Source organism: Spermophilus citellus (assembly GCF_964194105.1).
Source record: "Spermophilus citellus genome assembly, chromosome: 18".
Lineage (NCBI taxonomy): Eukaryota > Metazoa > Chordata > Mammalia > Rodentia > Sciuridae > Spermophilus > Spermophilus citellus.
The window spans coordinates 2,598,765-2,616,750 of record NC_138200.1 but is presented as its reverse complement, the minus strand read 5'-3'; the positions used below and the strand labels follow the sequence as shown (position 1 = coordinate 2,616,750).

The 17,986-nt window shown below is 55.8% G+C and overlaps 1 protein-coding gene across 2 annotated transcripts; it reads right to left on the bottom strand.

The window, feature by feature from the left end:
- Positions 1-83: 83 nt before the first annotated feature.
- On the bottom strand, positions 84-16,627 carry HSPBP1 (HSPA (Hsp70) binding protein 1). Of its 2 annotated transcripts, none has more exons than XM_081275549.1 (8): positions 16,477-16,627; positions 15,842-16,140; positions 13,076-13,280; positions 11,231-11,455; positions 5,204-5,359; positions 5,019-5,115; positions 4,463-4,574; positions 84-527 (listed from the first exon to the last, which is right to left on the bottom strand). In XM_081275549.1, exons 2-8 carry the CDS (start codon positions 16,043-16,045, stop codon positions 453-455), a joined length of 1,074 nt encoding a protein of 357 aa, XP_081131675.1. In that variant the 5' UTR covers positions 16,046-16,140; positions 16,477-16,627; the 3' UTR covers positions 84-452. The 2 variants fall into 2 exon arrangements, with proteins under 2 accessions (XP_081131675.1, XP_081131676.1); XM_081275550.1 differs by having other exon boundaries at positions 15,842-16,143; positions 16,477-16,568.
- Positions 16,628-17,986: the final 1,359 nt, after the last annotated feature.

Here is a 17,986-nt window from a genome sequence, read left to right as displayed (position 1 = left end):
CAGAGATGCTGGTAACCCCAAAACACAGATGTTCCCCACGTTCTCTCCGAAGAGACGCCAGAGATGGAAAGAGACAACAGCTCTGCAGGTCAAACAGCAACACCTTTATTATCCCTCCAGTGGCTCCCCAAGTCTCCCCAAGCTCATGCCTCTCCTGCCCTCCCCCAAGCACCCTTTAAAGGAGGTGACAAAGGTGGCAGTGAAGGGGGAGGAGGAGAAACACCTTTATTGGAAGAGCAGTGCAGACATGAGAAAGGGGCTGAGGGTGAGCAAGCACGGGAGGTGGGGGTCCCAGGAGCCGAAGCCTTTCTTGGCAACCCCTCCAGGGGGCAGCCCAGAGACAGCCTGGCATGCCCCAGGCCCAGGCTCGACAAGGCTACAGTGCCTCAGGTGGGAGGGAGGGAGGCAGGAGGCCTGGGGCTCCGCGGAGAAGGGTGAGAAGCCACCTCCTTTCACCGATCCATGCTGTCATCCGTAGGGCTGGAGAAACAGGTCTGTAGCAGTTTTTCACAGAACTCCAGCTCCTCCTGCATGGCGGGGGAGAAGGGCGACCTGAGCAGAGGCCAGGCCCTGCCCAGCATGCATGGCAGCAGGGGCAGGTCCTCTCCACTCCTGCCCACCCGAGAAGCCACCCAGGCCTTGCTGACCACTGCTCAGATCCACGATTGGCTTTCTTTCCTCACCAGTTTCTGAACTACTGAGCTAGAACCTGGGATCTCCCCACACCGGTCGGTTCTCAGACCAGCACCCGTAGGCCGCTCTGACTCCCCAGAGTGATTGACCCATCACTCCATACTCAAAATCCCTTCCTTAGAAACAAACCCCAGACACCAGGAAAAAAGATAAAAGACCTCCATGGCAGATAAACTACAGATAAAAAATGAAAGAAAAATAAGCTGGGGAGAAAGTGTTTGTGATTTATATGACAAAGTTCTGGCATACTTAATGCTTAAACACTTTTAAAAACTCGACATAGGGCTGAGATTGTGGCTCAGTGGCAGAGTGCTTGCCTCACATGTGTGAGGCACTGAGTTCAATCCTCAGCACCACATAAAAATAATAAATGAATGAATGAATAAATGAATGAATAAATAAATAAATAAAAAGTATTGTGTCCATCTATAACTAAAAAAATACTTAAAATAAAATATCGAATGAAAACTCCACTCCCCAGCTGGGTGCAGTGCCTTGGGAGGCTGAGGCAGGAGGATGGCAAGTTGGAGGCCAGCCTCAGTAACTTAGCAAGACCCTCGGTAACTCAGTGAGACCCTGTCTCAAACAAAAAATAAAGCTGGGGGCAGCGGCCCACAACTGTAATCCCCCCCAAACTCAGGAGATTGAGGCAAGAGAATCACAAGTTCCAGGCCAGCCTAGGCAGTTAAGCAAGGCCCTAAGAAACTTAGAAAGACTGTCTCAAAAAAATAAAAAGGGAAGGGGATGTGGCTCAGTGGTTAAGTGCCTCTGGGTTGAACCCGTGGTACCAAAAAATTAATAATTAGTTAATTTTTTTTTTAAAGAGAGAGTGAGAGAGGAGAGAGAGAGAGAGAGAGAGAGAGAATTTTTTTTTTTTTAAAGAGAGAGTGAGAGAGGAGGGAGAGAGAGAGGGAGAATTTTTAATATTTATTTTTTAGTTCTCGGCGGACACAACATCTTTGTTTGTATGTGGTGCTGAGGATCGAACCCGGGCCGCACGCATGCCAGGCGAGCGCGCTACCGATTGAGCCACATCCCCAGCCCAATAATTAGTTAATTTAATAAAATTAAAAGGGTTAAGGATGAAGCTCAGTGGTGGATAAATGGACAATAAATAAACGAACAAAGGAGATGAATAATTATTGTTCACAAGAAAAAAAATGCCTAATTTCACTCCTGGGAGAAATGCAAGCTGGAAGGAAAAATCACTTGGCACAGTTAGCCTGAGGCAGGCCACATGGGCGGGGAGCCGGGTGCCTGGCCGGGACAACCCGGCAGCAGCCAACAGCGCGGCCTGCACCCCCCCATCCTCGAAGCACACCCACAGCCACGGTCCTCCTTTTCTGCCAGGGGCCGGGGCGGGGTGTTCTGGGGAGCGCTACACCACCCAGCTGCACCCCCAGCACTCCTGGGTTCTGACTTTGAGGCAGCCTTTTCCCTTCTTGAAACGCGTTCTGCAGACATACAAGACAACGTATATAAAAGATGATTCTTATAGCAGCGTTGGTAGCAGGAGAGAGAAGAACCAGCACACCCCTTAGGGGACAGCTACCTCAGAGGAGCCAGGCACAGCCTGCAGCTGTCACCAGCCAGGAAAGAACCCAAGCGCAATGCATGCTGGGAGGTGTTAGGGAAGGGAACAGGACAGGAAGTAACTGCAGTCATGAGGAGCTAATTCTGCACAAAAGAGAGGAAAAGAAGAACTATGTGCACGTCTGCTTAGATGCGAGCCTAGTATCTTAGGGAGGGTACACAAGGACCTGGAGGAGGCACAAGGCAGCTGAGGATGTGGGTAAGAGCCTTTCACTGTTTACCCTCGTCTGGTTTTGATGTTTGAATCATGTAACTGCAGATTCTGTTCAAAAAAACATTACCAGGGGCCTAGCACAGTGGCGCACACCTGTAATCCCAGTGACATGGGAGGCTAAGGCAGGAGGATCACAAGTTTGAGGCCAGCCTCAGCAAACTAGCAAGACATTGTCTCAAAATAAAAAATAAAAATGAATAGAGTACCCCTGTATTCATTCAACCCCCAATACAAAAAACTTTTAAACATCAGTAGGGAGGGGTTCACTCAATGGCACAGCTTATATTCAGCATGTGTGAGGCCCTGGGTTCCATACTCAGCACAGCCCCCCCAAAAAAGGACTGACGATAGTCAACTAGAGAATGTTGAATGAAGAATTACATTAAAATCAGATTTATACCTAGAAATCTGGAAAGATTTTCAGAACCCCCAGGAAAGAAGGCCACTGAAGACAGAGGAGAGCTGGGTTGATACATCCACCACGAGGGACACTCTGAGTGCCAGCAACAACCAAGAGCTGGACAGCAAGGAAGAATGCGGTCCGGCCCCAGAGAAAGCGCAGCGCTGTGGGCACTGTGGCTTTAGACCCCGGGCCTCCAGAACCGTGTGAGAAAGTGAACTGATTTTAAGACATTCTGCTGACTGGGCACAGTGGTGCACACCTGCAATCCCAGGGACTGAGGAGGCTGAGGCAGGAGGATGGGAAGTCTAAGGCCAGCCTGGGCAATGTGTCTCAAAATAAGAAAAAAAGAGATGGGATGCTACAGCTCAGTGACAAGTGTCCCTGGGTTCAGTCACCAGGACCAAAAACAGAAAGAGAAAAGACACCCTGTGGGCTAGGAATGTAGCTCAGGGGACGCCTGCCTGCCTAGCACTCGTGAGACCCGGGTTCCACTCCCAGCACCACAAAAGGAATAACCAAGACGCTGTGGCCGCTTGCTAAGGCAGCAACGGCAGCCGGACATGGACCAGCGTCTGTCCAGGCCTAGCACACAGGCTCCCTATCACCTGACGAGTGGAAGATGGAGAAGGAAGGTCAGCCCAGCAGTACACTCTCGATATGTGCATTTATTATACACCAAATATCTCTTGATATCTATTAAAAGTAGGCAGGTGTTGTGATAACACCTGAATCCCAGTGGCTTGGGAGGTTAAGGCAGGAGGATCAAAGTTCAAGGCCAGCCTTAGCAACATAGCAAGGCCCTAAGCAAACTTAGTGAGACCCCGTCTCAAAATAAAACATAAAAAGAGCTGGGGATGTGGCTCAATGGTTAGGCACCCCTGGGTTCAATCTCTAGTACCAAAATAAAGAAAGAAAGCTATCGAAAATCTTTAAAAAGAGGGCTGGGGATATGGCTCAGTTGGTAGAGCGCTTGCCTCGCATGCACAAAGCCCTGGGTTCAATCCCCAGCACCACAAAAAAAAAAAAAAAAAAAACTAAAAAGGGGGCTGGGGTTCACACTGGAAATCCAGGCCCAGCCAGGCCGGTCTCCGGCTTCCTGTGACAAGGTCAGGGTAAAGAGCCAGGGCGAGTATCAGGCCTCTCCTGGTCACTCCTATTCCATGCCCAGCAGAGGAATGGACAACCCAGGGGCAGGCAGATTGCTGAAGCACCATCAGCTAAGCATGAATCCATCACCCACCAATCAGGTCCCTGAATTAATCACTAAAATTATTAAATGACTTAAATTATTAAATGACCCATCGTTTATCTACTGAATTATTACTTCTTATCTATTAATTACATATCTAATGGGTTACTTATCACTTTTTAATTACACTATCTAATCAATAATACAATTATTCATCGTTTATCTACTTCTTATCAACTGAATGAAAACCTTTAACCCACCATCCCTCCTCCTCGCTGCCCTGCAGGGACACAGGGCGTCCCTGACCACCGCAGAATGGCGGGGGAGGGAGGGAGCTGAGCCGGCAGCGGACGCTGCCCACCCCACGCACCTGGTACTCCTCATGCTGCTGCAGCAGCTGGCAGCGGTGACGGAGGAGCTCCTCCAGACCCAGCTCAGGCTCCCGGCACTCACGCACTCCCTGCGGGAAGTCTGTCACCAGGCTACAGGGGACAAGGGAGCAGCTTTCAGGAACAGCCCTCTGCCACTCAGACCAGGTTCCCCACGCACGCTGCCCACCCCCCACCCACCCCAGGGGAGCCCAGGCAGGTGGCTGCCCTACAAGGCACTTGGTCCCACATCATCTCAGAGGCTAGGTGACTAGAGACACTCGGCACAGGCTGCCATGCAGCTCCCCCGTCACCCCGAACCCCTCACATGGCTCCCCTCCTCCATTCTGCAGACACTTGGCAGCTCTGCTGCAGCTGTTGGGAGCAGGCAGGGAAGACTTTCCTCTCCCAGGGTGAGGAAATTAGGGCTCTCTGACCCCAAACTCCTGGCACCCCCCAGGGAAGGTTCCAAGTCCTGGGTCCCAGGTGGGGAGGACGCTGGATGCCCAAGGTGCTCCGTGGGGAGCCACGTGGCCTGTCTCCCAGGGCCCCACACACCTGCACAGGGCTCCAAGCACGTGCTCATGGAAGGGGCTGTGCTCCGTCCGCACGAGGGCCACCAGCTGCTGGACCATCCCCATGGAGCACAGGGTGCCTAGGGAAGGGCTGCGGGTGAGAAGGACAGTCCCCACATCACCCTGCACCCTCCCCAGAATGTCCACTCCCTTGAGGAGGCCACCCACCTTTGTGTTCAGGGTGGCCCACCAGCAGGTTCTGCAGCAGGAATGCCGACTTGACCTTGAGCTTCTGCACTTGCTGCTGCATGGCCCGCATCAGCACGGAGAAGCCATCCAGGCGGAGGAACTGCAGCAGCCCAGCCTCCTGCTCCCGGACGAGGCCTGCGGACGGCCCTGAGGTCAGAGTCACCCCTCCACCACCATCACCACCACCATCACCACCACCATCACCCTCCCCACCATCACCCTCCACCATCTCCACCATCTCCACTACCACCATCTCCACCATCTCCACATCACCCTCCCCTCCACGACCACCACCATCACCACTACCACCATCTCCACCATCACCACCACTACCACCACCACCATTAACCTCCCCACCACCATCTCCACCATCACCCTCCCCACCATCACCCTCCTCTCCACCATCGCCACCATCACCATTACCACCATCTCCACCGTCCCCATCCATCTCATCTACCTTTTTTTGAAGTACCTTTGAAGGTATAATTCCTAACCCACACAGTTCCCTGTTTCAAAGCCTACAGTTCAGTGGTTCCTGCAGACTTACCAGATTGTGCCACCAGGCCCACCTCCTAACCCAGAACACTTTCAACACGCCACCCCATGAACAGTCATTCCCAATTTCCCCTCCCCAAGCTGCAACCACGCATCCCCTTCCATCTCTCCTCTATCTCCGCGGTCTGCCCATACTGTGACCTCTGTGTCTGCCTTCTGTCCCGCAGCACGTTTTCAGGCCCATGTGCACCTCCTTTCCTCTCATAGCTGAATGACATCTCCTGTGTGGACTTGCCTTTTGCTATCCATTCACCTGCTGGCGCTGGTGGAAGCACGACTTCCTCACTCCTGCCACTGTCCCACAGCCTGGTGTGCCCATTACCCTCAAGCCACTCTGCTGGACACAGCACTTCCAGAGGCTGGCATGGGGTACACAAACCAAAGCTACACAGCTGCCTTTCCCTGAGCACGTGCACCGCCTCGGGGTCTCACTTCACACTTCAGTGGACCGAAATGCAGGGCTTTGCTCCTCACTGACACCCTGTGTGCAGGTACCTGGTGGCCTGAGCTGACTGTGGCTCCTGTCCCTGCAGGCCTAGAACCTGCCAGAAGCTGACTCCCTGGAGGCCAGACTGCCCCCTCCTGCTCAGAGGCCTCCAGAGCTCTCTCTGTCCTCAGGATAAAGGCCACGCGTGCTCTACAGACTGGCTCTCTGGGCCTCACTCTCCTCATCTATAAAACGGAAATCCAAGAGCTACTACTTCTGAGGCAGTCGTGAGAATCAAAAGGAGGTACTGCTAGCCAGGTACAGTGGCACACGCCTGCAATTCCAGCAACTCAGGAGGATCCCAAGTTTGAACCCAGATGCCCCTGGGTTCAAGCTACAGCACCAAAAGTTCTTTACAAGTCGCACTTATCAGCACTGAAGAGAAAGGAGCTACTGGGCCGAGGAGGAGCTAAGTGAGCACTACCCAGCAGGGAGGGTGGCCTGCGGAGCTGTAGGGGCCAGCTACAGGACATTCGCGGGCATGCTGGCAATGAGGGAGGCAGAGAGGGAGACGGGACCTGGGAACTCCGGACCTTCCACTCCATTTTGCTGTGAGCCTGCAGCTACTTGAGGCCAGCCCCAGCAATTTAGCAAGACCTTGACTTACAACTTAAAAAAGGGGCTGGGGTTGTGGCTCAAGAGGTAGAGCGCTCGCCTAGCCTGCATGAGGCACCACATAAAAACAAAATAAAGACATTGTGTCTACCTAAAACAAAAAAAAATATATTATTAAAATAAAAAGAGCTGGGGATGCAACTTAGTGGTAAAGCGCCCCAGGCTCAATCCCCAGCACAAAGCTCCCCACACCTCCACCTGGCCCCCAGGTGCGGCTAATACTGCAAGGTCACCACCGTGGACAGCAGGAGGGCCCACGTGAGGAGCCCCGCAACTGGCTCCCAGCAGAGAAGCCAACCATGTAGGCACACCCTAAAGCCACCAAAGAAAGGGCAGGCCCCATGGACTGTACACTTCAAAATGGGTATGTCAATTCCTTCCAAAACCTTCTCGGGACGCAGCCACGCTGTGAGGCCACTCAGCAGCCTTCACCAAACCTCTGCCCACCAGGGCCATGTGCAGGCTGGCCTCCAGCACTTGGTCTCAGACGGCACTGTGGCCTGGAATGAGGCACCACCCGCCCAGAGCTCAGCAGGGTGCTCGGTGACTCCCTGCCCCCCACAACCAAAAAGCTGGAGGACTGGAGGGGGCTGGGCAAAGATGCGAAGCCACTGCTGCTGAGTGACTCCAGGTCTAGACACTGGGGACCACGCTGCACCAGGCACATGCCAACGGACGGGAGGAAGACAGGCGTGTGTGCGTCTGTGTGCTGAGCTCTGTACTCACACACCTCACGCCACACACCATAAAGGTTCACCTGACACACAAACACAAACCCCACCCCACTCACCCAACACACAGCACACCCTCACACAGCAACCCCCACAGCAGAGCCCACAGCACACCCCCACACAGCACACCCCCACACAGCACCCCCCACAACACACCCCCACAACACACCCCCCCACAGCACAACCCACAACACACACCCCCAAAACACACCCCCCCACAGCACACCCCCACAGCACAACCCACAACACACACCCCATGCAGCCCACACCCCACTCAGCCCACACCCCACACAGCACACACCCCACAGCACACCCTCACACAGCACACATCTCACACACATGTGCTCACAGATCCACTAAGATCTCTGGGAGCAGAAACGTGTGCCAGTGTCCTCTGAGAAAGGGACCAGGTGGCTTGGGGCAGGGACTTTCCTGTGTATTCTTTCAAGCTTATTGAACCATGAGCCACGTGACTATCCCACAGACTTCTAAATACTGAATTAATGACTTCTTTTTTGGTACCAGTGATTGAACTCAGGGCACTCGGCCCCTAAGGCACACCCCCAGCCCATTGTGTATTTTATTTAGAGACAGGGTCTCACTGAGCTGCTTAGTGCCTTGCTTTTGCGAAGGCAGGCTCTCCTGCCTCGGCCTCCCAAGCTGCTGAGATTACAGGTGTGCCACCAGACCCAGCCTCCCCAGCCCTTTGTTATTTTGAGACAAGGCTTTGCTAAGTTGCTTTAGAGCCTCACTAAGTTGCTGGCTGGCCTTGAACTTGCAATCCTCCTGCCTCAGCCTCTGGAGTCTATGAATACAGGGGTAACCACCGCGGCTAGCTAAGACGCGTCTGTCGCTCACCTCCCTAGTCTATGCCATGACGTTCCAAGTGCCCCTCCGTGTGACTCCTCCCTGGCTAGAATGCTGCCTTCCCACCCCCACCCCCAGCCATCCTTCCTACAGACCCTCCAGCTCCTCTCCCTGGTCTCTTTGCCCAGCGCCATCTGCCCATGTCACAGGAACAGACAGGAGACCAGGGCTCAGGAACAGGGGTGGGGGGCCCTCCCCACACCCCACTTCCATAATCACGTGCGGTTGCCAGAATTAAGAAACAGTCGACCAGGAGCAGAAAAACACAGAGTCACCACGTGACCTAGCAAGCCCACTCCCACCAACGTCCTCAGTGGGAAAAAACTTACGTCCAGACTGGTACACCCACGTTCACGCTCACAACAGCCAAGGACTCAAATGCCCCAGACACCCATCAGCAGTTGGGTGGGCAACAGACGTGCTGCACCCACACAGGGCACGTCACTCAGCCATAAAAAGGAAAGCAGCGCGGCGCACACTTCAGCAGGGACGGCCACGTGCCCAAAGACCCCAACACAAAAGGCCGTTCAATTCTGTGCACACAGAAAGCCCAGGAGACTCAAGGCCATGAGAGTAAGGCAGACAGACGTGGACACGGGCTGTGGGGAGATGGACAGGGCTGTGGGGAGATGGACAGGGCTGTGGGGAGATGGACATGGGGCTGGGGGGAGATGGACATGGGGCTGGGGGGAGATGGACACGGGCTGGGGGGAGATGGACACGGGCTGGGGGGAGATGGACACGGGCTGGGGAGGATGGACACGGGCTTGGGGGAGATGGACACGGGCTGGGGGGAGATGGACACGGGCTGGGGGGAGATGGACACGGGCTGGGGGGAGATGGACACGGGCTGGGGGGAGATGGACACGGGCTGGGGGGAGATGGACAGGGCTGGGGAGAGATGGACAGGGCTGGGGGAGGATGGACAGGGCTGGGGGGAGATGGACAGGGCTGGGGGGAGATGGACAGGGCTGGGGGGAGATGGACACGGGGCTGGGGGAGATGGACACGGGGCTGGGGGAGATGGACAGGGCTGGGGGGAGATGGACAGGGCTGGGGGGAGATGGACAGGGCTGGGAGGAGATGGACACGGGCTGGGGGGAGATGGACAGGGCTGGGGGGAGATGGACATGGCTGGGGGGAGATGGACAGGGCTGGGGGGAGATGGACACGGGATGGGGGGAGATGGACAGGGCTGGGGGGAGATGGACAGGGTTGCGGGGAGATGGACACGGGGCTGGGAGGAGATGGATAGGGCTGGGGGGAGATGGACAGGGCTGGGGGAGATGGACACGGGGCTGGGGGAGATGGACAGGGCTGGGGGGAGATGGACAGGGCTGGGGGGAGATGGACACGGGATGGGGGGAGATGGACAGGGTTGCGGGGAGATGGACACGGGGCTGGGGGGAGATGGACAGGACTGGGGGGAGATGGACAGGGCTGGGAAGAGATGGACACGGGCTGGGGGGAGATGGACACGGGCTGGGGGGAGATGGACACGGGCTGGGGGGAGATGGACAGGGCTAGGGGGAGATGGACACGGGCTGGGGGGAGATGGACACGGGCTGGGGGGAGATGGACAGGGCTGGGAGGAGATGGACATGGGCTGGGGGGAGATGGACACGGGCTGGGGGGAGATGGACACGGGGCTGGGGGGAGATGGACAGGGCTGGGGGGAGATGGACAGGGCTGGGGGAGGATGGACAGGGCTGGGGGGAGATGGACAGGGCTGGGGGGAGATGGACAGGGCTGGGGGGAGATGGACAGGGCTGGGGGTATATGGACAGGGCTTGGGGGAGATGGACAGGGCTGGGGGGAGATGGACAGGGCTGGGGGGAGATGGACAGGGCTTGGGGGAGATGGACAGGGCTTGGGGGAGATGGACAGGGCTGGGGGTATATGGACAGGGCTTGGGGAAGATGGACAGGGCTGGGGGGAGATGGACAGGGCTGTTTGACACCTGCAGGATCGCACTTGGTGATGAAAAGGGTCTGGAAATAGATGGGGCTGCACAACCTTGTGAACACACTGGAAGGGACTAAATTGTACACCACAACAGGACAAGCGTGTGGCATGTGACTTATATCCCAATAAAACTATTAAAAACACAAGGCCATCCACGGGGGTCCTGGAGCAGCCCACAGGCCCCTGAAACACAAGAGCAATGCTGCTGGGCTCTGCCCTGTTCCCCGTGTCCTCTCAGGGCCTCCCTGCCCTGGACCCTCCTCTGTGCAGAGCGGAGGGGACACTGTGGTCCCTAACTCAGAGGGTGAGTGTGGGGCCTGAGCAGTCACCCCGGCATGGAACAAGCACCCCACAGCATGTCACCCAGGAGTCGGGGCCAGTAGGAGCTGCACAAACCCTGGCCATGCCTCCATCCGCACCACAGTTCCTGGGAAACAGCCTGTCAGGGTCAACGGCAGAGCTGCCGTGAGTCTCCACCCAGGGACCCTGCAATGCCACACTGGGTGGTGGCCAGGGACATGGCTCAACACCCGGTGGCACACAGGATGGTCCCAGGGAGAGTGAACTGGCCCCAGGCATGGACAGAGCAGGGCTGAGACTGTGGGTGCAAGGCACTCAACTGGAACAGAGCATTGTCCACTAGCACCATCCCGCGTGGCTGGCGTGCCCCCAACAGACACGAAGTAAAGGAAAAAGGAGATGCCCCTCCCTCTGCCCTGGTGGGGACCCCACCTGGACAGTACTGGCCCCAGCCCTACCCCACACCCAGACACTTGGGACACTCACAGGAAATGGCGAAGAGGGCCTTGACGCGTACCGTGTCGCAGGCATCCCGGTCCAGCAGCCTCAGCAGCTTGCGAAGGGCCCCAAGGCCCAGCACCTGCTCTTGGATGGCCGCCACGTTCTGACTGCACGTCCCGATGAGCTGAGCCGCCCTCCACCGCAGCCCTGCAGCCCCCGCCTCCAGGTACCGGCCCACCAGCAGGTGCATGCCTGACAGCTGGCAGAAATCTGTGCCACAGACAGGAAGGCAGAAGTCAGGGTTGGGCTGAGTGGCAGCCCGGAATTCACAGGTTGTGTGCTAACCCCGACACCTCAGCATACAGGGACGGGACATGGGTATGGGGTCTCGTTTGGAGGTGATGGCCTGACACTGTGAGCACACTACACACCATGCAGTCGTACTGCTTGCCAATGGCCACTTTGGTCCTGTGGATTTTGCCTCAATGGAAGTAAGGCCAAGGAATATGGGAGAGGACACTCTGCACAGCCCGCCCTCACCAGCACTGCGCGGTTTTACCAAGGAAACAGCCAGCCACATCAAGGAAGAGAAAAGCTGGCCAGAAACAATGGCCACACCTGTGGTCCCAGGGGTTCAGGAGGCTGGGGCAGGAGGACCACAAGTCAGGGCCAGCCTCAGCAACTCAGTGAGACCCAACTCAGCAAGACCCTGTCTCCAAATAAAAAATAAAACAGGCTGGGGATGTGGCTCAGTGGTAGAGTGCTTACCTGGCAGCTATGAGGCCCTGGTTCAATCCCCAGTACCAGTAATAAAAGGAATAGGAGAAAAGAGAGTTCACGTGCACACACACGTGCAGAGCAGACCAGGAGGAAAGGGGACGGCAGCTCTACTTCTCCCTTGGTTACTGGTCACTGCTGCTGTGCCTGGAGACTCACACACTTAGCATGCGGCAGCTGCCCAAGAGATTTCCCAATCAAGTGGAAGATGAATCAGACAAAAGTCACAAAAGCCGTCCTGTGGACTGGGGGCACAGTACCCACTGCCCAGTTATGCCTGGGAAACAGGAAACCCAGAGCGCCAAATGTGCTCCCACACCTGGAGTAGGGAGGCCTTCCCAAACCTCATCTCCCCACATCCAAAATAAGACACCTGAACCCCTGCCCTGTACGTTTGCCAGACCTGCAGCAGGGCAGATGGAGTCCCATGCAGCTCCCACCTCCCATCCTCAGGAGCCCAGGGACACAGAAGGTACCCAGGGCTTCAAGAGCTCTCAGGACCTGCCCAAACTCACATGCCGCGAAGCAGCAGTCTGGACTAAGCAGCCGTGGAAGTGAAGTCCAACCCAAACCCGGACTCAGCACCCACCAGCTCGGGCTTACGGGCTCAGCCACATTAGGACAAGACCAGAGCATGCAGCTCAGTCTGCAAGGCCTCATGCCCATGTCATTCCCGACCCTGGCCCCTCACTTGCTCTGCCCTGCCTCGGGGCCTTCCTGAGTCTCTGAACAGGAGATGCACATTCCCCCCTCATGATCTTTGCCCTGGCTGTCCCTGCCACTGGAATGCTCCTTCCCAATAGTCCCACAACTCGCCTTCTCAGGTCTCCGATCAAACATGGCCCCTCAAGGAGGCCTTGCCCGACCACTGCACCCAAACCACCTTCGCACTCATACTCTGGGCAGTAGCCGTGGATGCCCAGCACGCAGCAGAGAGATGGCGAGTCTCGGGACTCATTGGGCTGGTGGCGGACAGAAGCCACCCCCAGGCTGACTTACTAGGGTCCAAGAAGGGCTTGCTCCTGGTGGCTGCAAGGGGAGGCTAGAGGCTAGAGGCTAGAGGCTGGGCTGAGACGGGCACAGAGGCAGCGGGCGCGTGGGGGCAGGGCGCACCTGCAGCATTGTCCATGTTCTCACACAGGTCCGCCAGCAGCTCCAGGGCCCCCTCGCGCTCCTGCTGGTCACTGGCCGACTCAGCTCCACCAGCCGCGGGCGGCGTGGGCTGCGACAGCACTCGGAGGCAGCTCTTCATCTGCTCCACCTCCTCTCGCTGGCCTCGGAAGGCGGCTGACATGGCCTCCTGCAGCCATTGCCGACGCTGGAGGACAGGAAGAAGAGGGAGACAGCCACAGCTGGTCAGGAGCCACGGCATTAGGAACAGCCAGCTGGGAGGCCGGCTGCCCTCAGTGAGGACACCTGTGGAGCATCGTTCTGTTCCCAGGCTCTTTTCTGGGCACTAGGAACTTGGTCCTGAGCCAGCCAACAGACACTCTCGCAGGGGCAGGGTGCTCACTCCGCTGGAGGAGCAGCGGCACAGGAAACCACCACCACGCAGCACGTGGCCCAGTGACACAGACAAGCACCGCTCGATGGTGAGGTGAGCAGAGGGAGGTGGGCCGCTGGGGGGGTGCAGACTGGACGGGACGGTTAGGCAGGCCGTGATGCATAAGGCTGGCGACAGAAGAGCCAGGCAGATACTAGAGATGAACACTCCAGGCAGAGGGAGTGGCCAGGAGCCAACAGAGCGGGCAGGTGCAGAAGGCGCACGGAGGGAGGGGGGGGACCCCAGGAGCAGGTCAAGCCTCGCCCTGTGGCTGTCAGTGAAGACCTGGGGTCTGAGAACAAGGTCAGGGAGGCTCTGGGCAGAGGGAGTGGAAAGACAGGATGAGGCAGAAGGGCAGGGCGGGGAGAGTCTCAGGAGGCTAAGGTAGAGATCCAGGCAGTGGTGAGAAACAGTCAGGCCCCAGACTTATTACAAAAAAAGAAAACCGTAATGAGCTGAGATGTGGGGTGAGAGAAGGAAGTCAGGATGACCCCAAGGTTTTGTGTTTTGTTTTTTATTTTTGTTCACAGATGAACGTGGTATCTATATTTATTTTTTTTAGGTGGTGCTGAGGATCAAGCTCATTGCCTCACACATGCTAGGCAAGCACTCTACCACTGAGCCCCAGCCCAGCCCCAAGGCTTTTGTCCTAAGGAATTAGGAGACAGCCAGCCTGCAGAACAGCAGACTCAGAGTGGGTACAGCACCAACAGAGCCCCCTTTCCAGCCTGGAGGGTCTGGCTGTGGTCTATACACCCAGGTGGAACACAGAAGAGGCTGCCTGAAGTTCAGATCAGAGACCTGGCTCCAATAACTTTCTCCACTTGGCTCTACTGACCCTGAGCGTGATCATTCTGGGGGGGGGGGGGGGTGAGGGGACTGTTCTGCAAACTGGCATCCAGTGGCTGCAACATCCCTGACCTGCAACCACTAGATGCCAGCAGCACCCTCCCTCCAGCTCTAACAACCAAGAATGTTTCTACTCACTGCCAATTGTCCCCTGGGGGGATAAAACTGCTCCTAGTGGAGGGCCACTGCTTTGAGACATAAATTTGAGACTTGTCATAGTTATGGCTCAACACGAGCAGGAAGAGAGTATGGATAAGAAAAGAGATCTCAGGACTGGTCCTGGTGCATTCCATTATTAAGAAGTGGGAAACAAGGAAGAATCAACAAGGGAGAGGATGGATGGGGGCCAGTCATGAACACCAGGAGACTACATCGTCCTAAAGAACAAATGTCGGAGGCAGTGTGATCAAACCTGCCGATAGGTTAAAGGAGCAAGAGCTGAGAGTTAACAACTGAAACTTTTTTTTTCTTTTTTTGCCAGGCCCCGTGTTAAGTCCTCATAAGAGGGCTCTGTAGTCACAGTTCTAGATAAACTTGAGCAAACTAACCTTTCTGTGCTTGTTTCCTACTTCATTGTTTTAAGGGTTTGATGACATGATGTATATAACTGGATTAGCACCATTCAGTAATTGCCAATTAAATACTACATCCAATAAATGTTGCTATCGATCTTCAAAACAACTCTATGAGGTATTACCATTATTCCCAATCCACAGATAAGAAAACAGAAGCACAGAGAAGTTGTGACTTATCCAAGGCAAGGGCACACCATTGGCAACTGGTACAGTCTGACTGAAGTCAAGCTGATGTGCTGCCTAAGCACAGGGCATGATGTGCAGGCAACTGATCTGGACTCTGAGCCCCCCTAAGGAGTATGGTTATAGCCAAGCACGATGCTGTGATCTCAGAGACCCAGGACACTGAGGCAGGAGGATACCAAGTTCCATGTCAACCTCAGCAACTTAGCAAGGCCTTGTCTGAAAATAAAAAATAAGAAAGGGCTGAGGACCTTTTGGGGGATGTAGCTCAGTGGTTAAGCACCCGTGGGGTCAATCCCCAGTATCAAAAGAAAAAGAATGAGAAGTCCTTTTCTCCTTATCAACACTGCAAATAAATGAAGATCTGGAGACTCAGAAAGATTAAATAAAATATCCAAGGTCACACAGCCTGACAAGGTTGAATCCAGGTTTGTCTGGTTCTAAAGAGCCTTTTTGTTGGTTTGTTTGTGTTTGTTTGAACCCAGAAAGCTATTCTGCCTCCCAGAACAGTGCTGGAATAGAAGCATCTGTCCCAGATGATGTCAAGACACTTGACATCTGACCTCTACAATGACCCTATGCAGCACAAATACAGCCTACAATGCTTCCATGTCTGGGATCCTGCCCCTATCCAGGAAACCTCCAGCTACTAGTTCCCCAAGCCACACTTTCCAAGACACCTCTGTTCCCAGGCCCCCCACCCCAGCTTCTTGGGTCCCAATACTTTACCTCCGCACTCATGGGTTCTGGAGGGGGATCTGGCTCCTCAGAGCCCGCCGTGATGGCCATCTGCAGCAAGCCTTGGAGGTTGCGTGGGGGCCGGGGATTGCCCGAGCCCCCTGCTGAAGAGCCGCTGCCCCCTGACGAACAACCCTGAGATGCTGCGGGCAGCGCCAGGGGGAGGCGACTGCCCCCGGAGCCTTTGTCTGCCATGGACCGTTTGTGAAGGAGGGAAGAATATGTTGTGGGAGAGAAGGTGGTCACCGCTGAGGCAGCTCTGTCGTCCTGATGGGTCGATTCCTGGGGGTCTGCTGAGAAGGTGGCACTTTAGGGGAGCTCGGCGTCCCCCCATGACCTCAAACCTCTCTGCCCACACCTGGGTTAACCACAGCCCCCTTCCCTTCCTTCATACCAACTGGACCCTTCCCCAAAGTCAGAAGCCCTTCCTTCTTCCATAGCAACAAGCCCCACCCACTCTCCCTAGCAACAAATCCCCTCCCCCATCTCCACTACGTGCGTCCCCGTCTCTTAGCAACCCAACTATCCCGCCTCCATTGCAATAAGCTGCTCCTCCTCCGTTCTCCTTAGCAACAGGACTCTTCCCTCCTCTCCGAGGAGGGTCGCCGTAGCGGGGCAGATCTCACCTTCCCGAGCCTCGAGCCCCCGCCGCGCCTAAAGACACAGTCGCCCGCACCTGACTCTGCTGGGCGCCGCCATCTTGGCCGGAAATACGCACGGTTCCTCCCGGAAGTGCCTGAGTCACCCACCCAACCTCGCGCGGTAGGTGAGGCTGAAGCCGCCTGTCCTTAGCTCAGAGCCGGTGCTGGGGGCGGATACCGCGCTCGGCCCCGCCCCCAGGATGGCCCCTCCTCCCACTAGGCCCACCTCTTCGACTCAGCTCGCTCACCTTAGCGAGCCCCGCCTCCTCATCGCAAACTCCACCCACGCCGGCGTGAGCCCAGCCCCCATCCATGTTCCCCCTCCCCTGTTCTAGGCCTTTCGACCTCTCCCTGTTAAGCCCCGCCTCAGCTCCTGGCGCTTCAGCTGCTCTGGTTGGGCCGCACCCCTAGCAGGCCACGCCCCCTCTCGCTGCTTGCGCTGCCTAGTCCCTCCCCCTCAGGAGCGTTGGTGCCTAGACTTTTTTTTTTTCCTTAGGTGCTGGGGATCGAACCATGAACCCTGTGCATGGTAGTCAAGCGCTCTGCCACTGAACCACATTCCCAATCCTTTCTATTTTATTTTGAGACAAGGCCTTCTCTAAATAGCTGGGGCTGACCTCAAACTTGGCAGTCTTCTGGCCTCCGCCTTCTGGGTTGCTGGGATATAGGCATGCACCACTGCATGCCCAAATCTGATTTTATCCCCACTACTCTAGCCCTGGGATCTCAGCCCTAATATACAACTTGTGCAGCCTTAGGCCTCTCTCCTGGACTCAGTCTCTCCATTTGTCAAATGAGGCTGCAGTGAGGACCTCGCTTATCATCCCTCATGCACTCATCTGAGTCCTGCCAAGCAGAGAGGAGGAATTTCTGGAGGCCACCAGAACCTGCGTCAGGATTCAGAGAGCCAAGGGAGCCAGGGTGAAGGGAGGCCCTAGGCCTCCGTGCAGCAAATTTGGGGCTTAGGTCTGCAGGGTGTTTGCCTGGGGCTGGGCTTAAAGAAACCACATCTTGGTCTGCATAGAAGACCCTCCCCATCCAGAAGGGTGTGCTCAACTTCAGGTGAGGCCACCAGCTAGGAGATACCGGAGACCTGCTGGCCTCGGTTGTGCAAAGGATTACTTGGAGCAAAGATAGGAAGGACTGTGGTATTGGGAGCTCTGTGATGTGGATAGGATCTGGGCTTTGAGTATTCCACTGTATTAGTTTATATTGCTGCTGTTAACAAACTCCCCAAAGCTTGGTGTCTTAAAACAATACACACTTATTATCTTGATGATCTGGAGGGCAGAAGTCCAAAGTGAGTGTCAGTGGGCTGAAATCAAGGGGTCAGCAGGATTCCTTCTGAAGGCTCCTGGAGAGACTGTTTCCCTTGCCTTTTCCATTTTCTAGAAGGCACCCTTCTCCCTTAGCTTGTGGCCATGTCACTCTGACCTCTGCTGCCTTCTCCTCATCTCCCTGACTCTGACCCTCCTTTGTCCTGTGATGACATTGG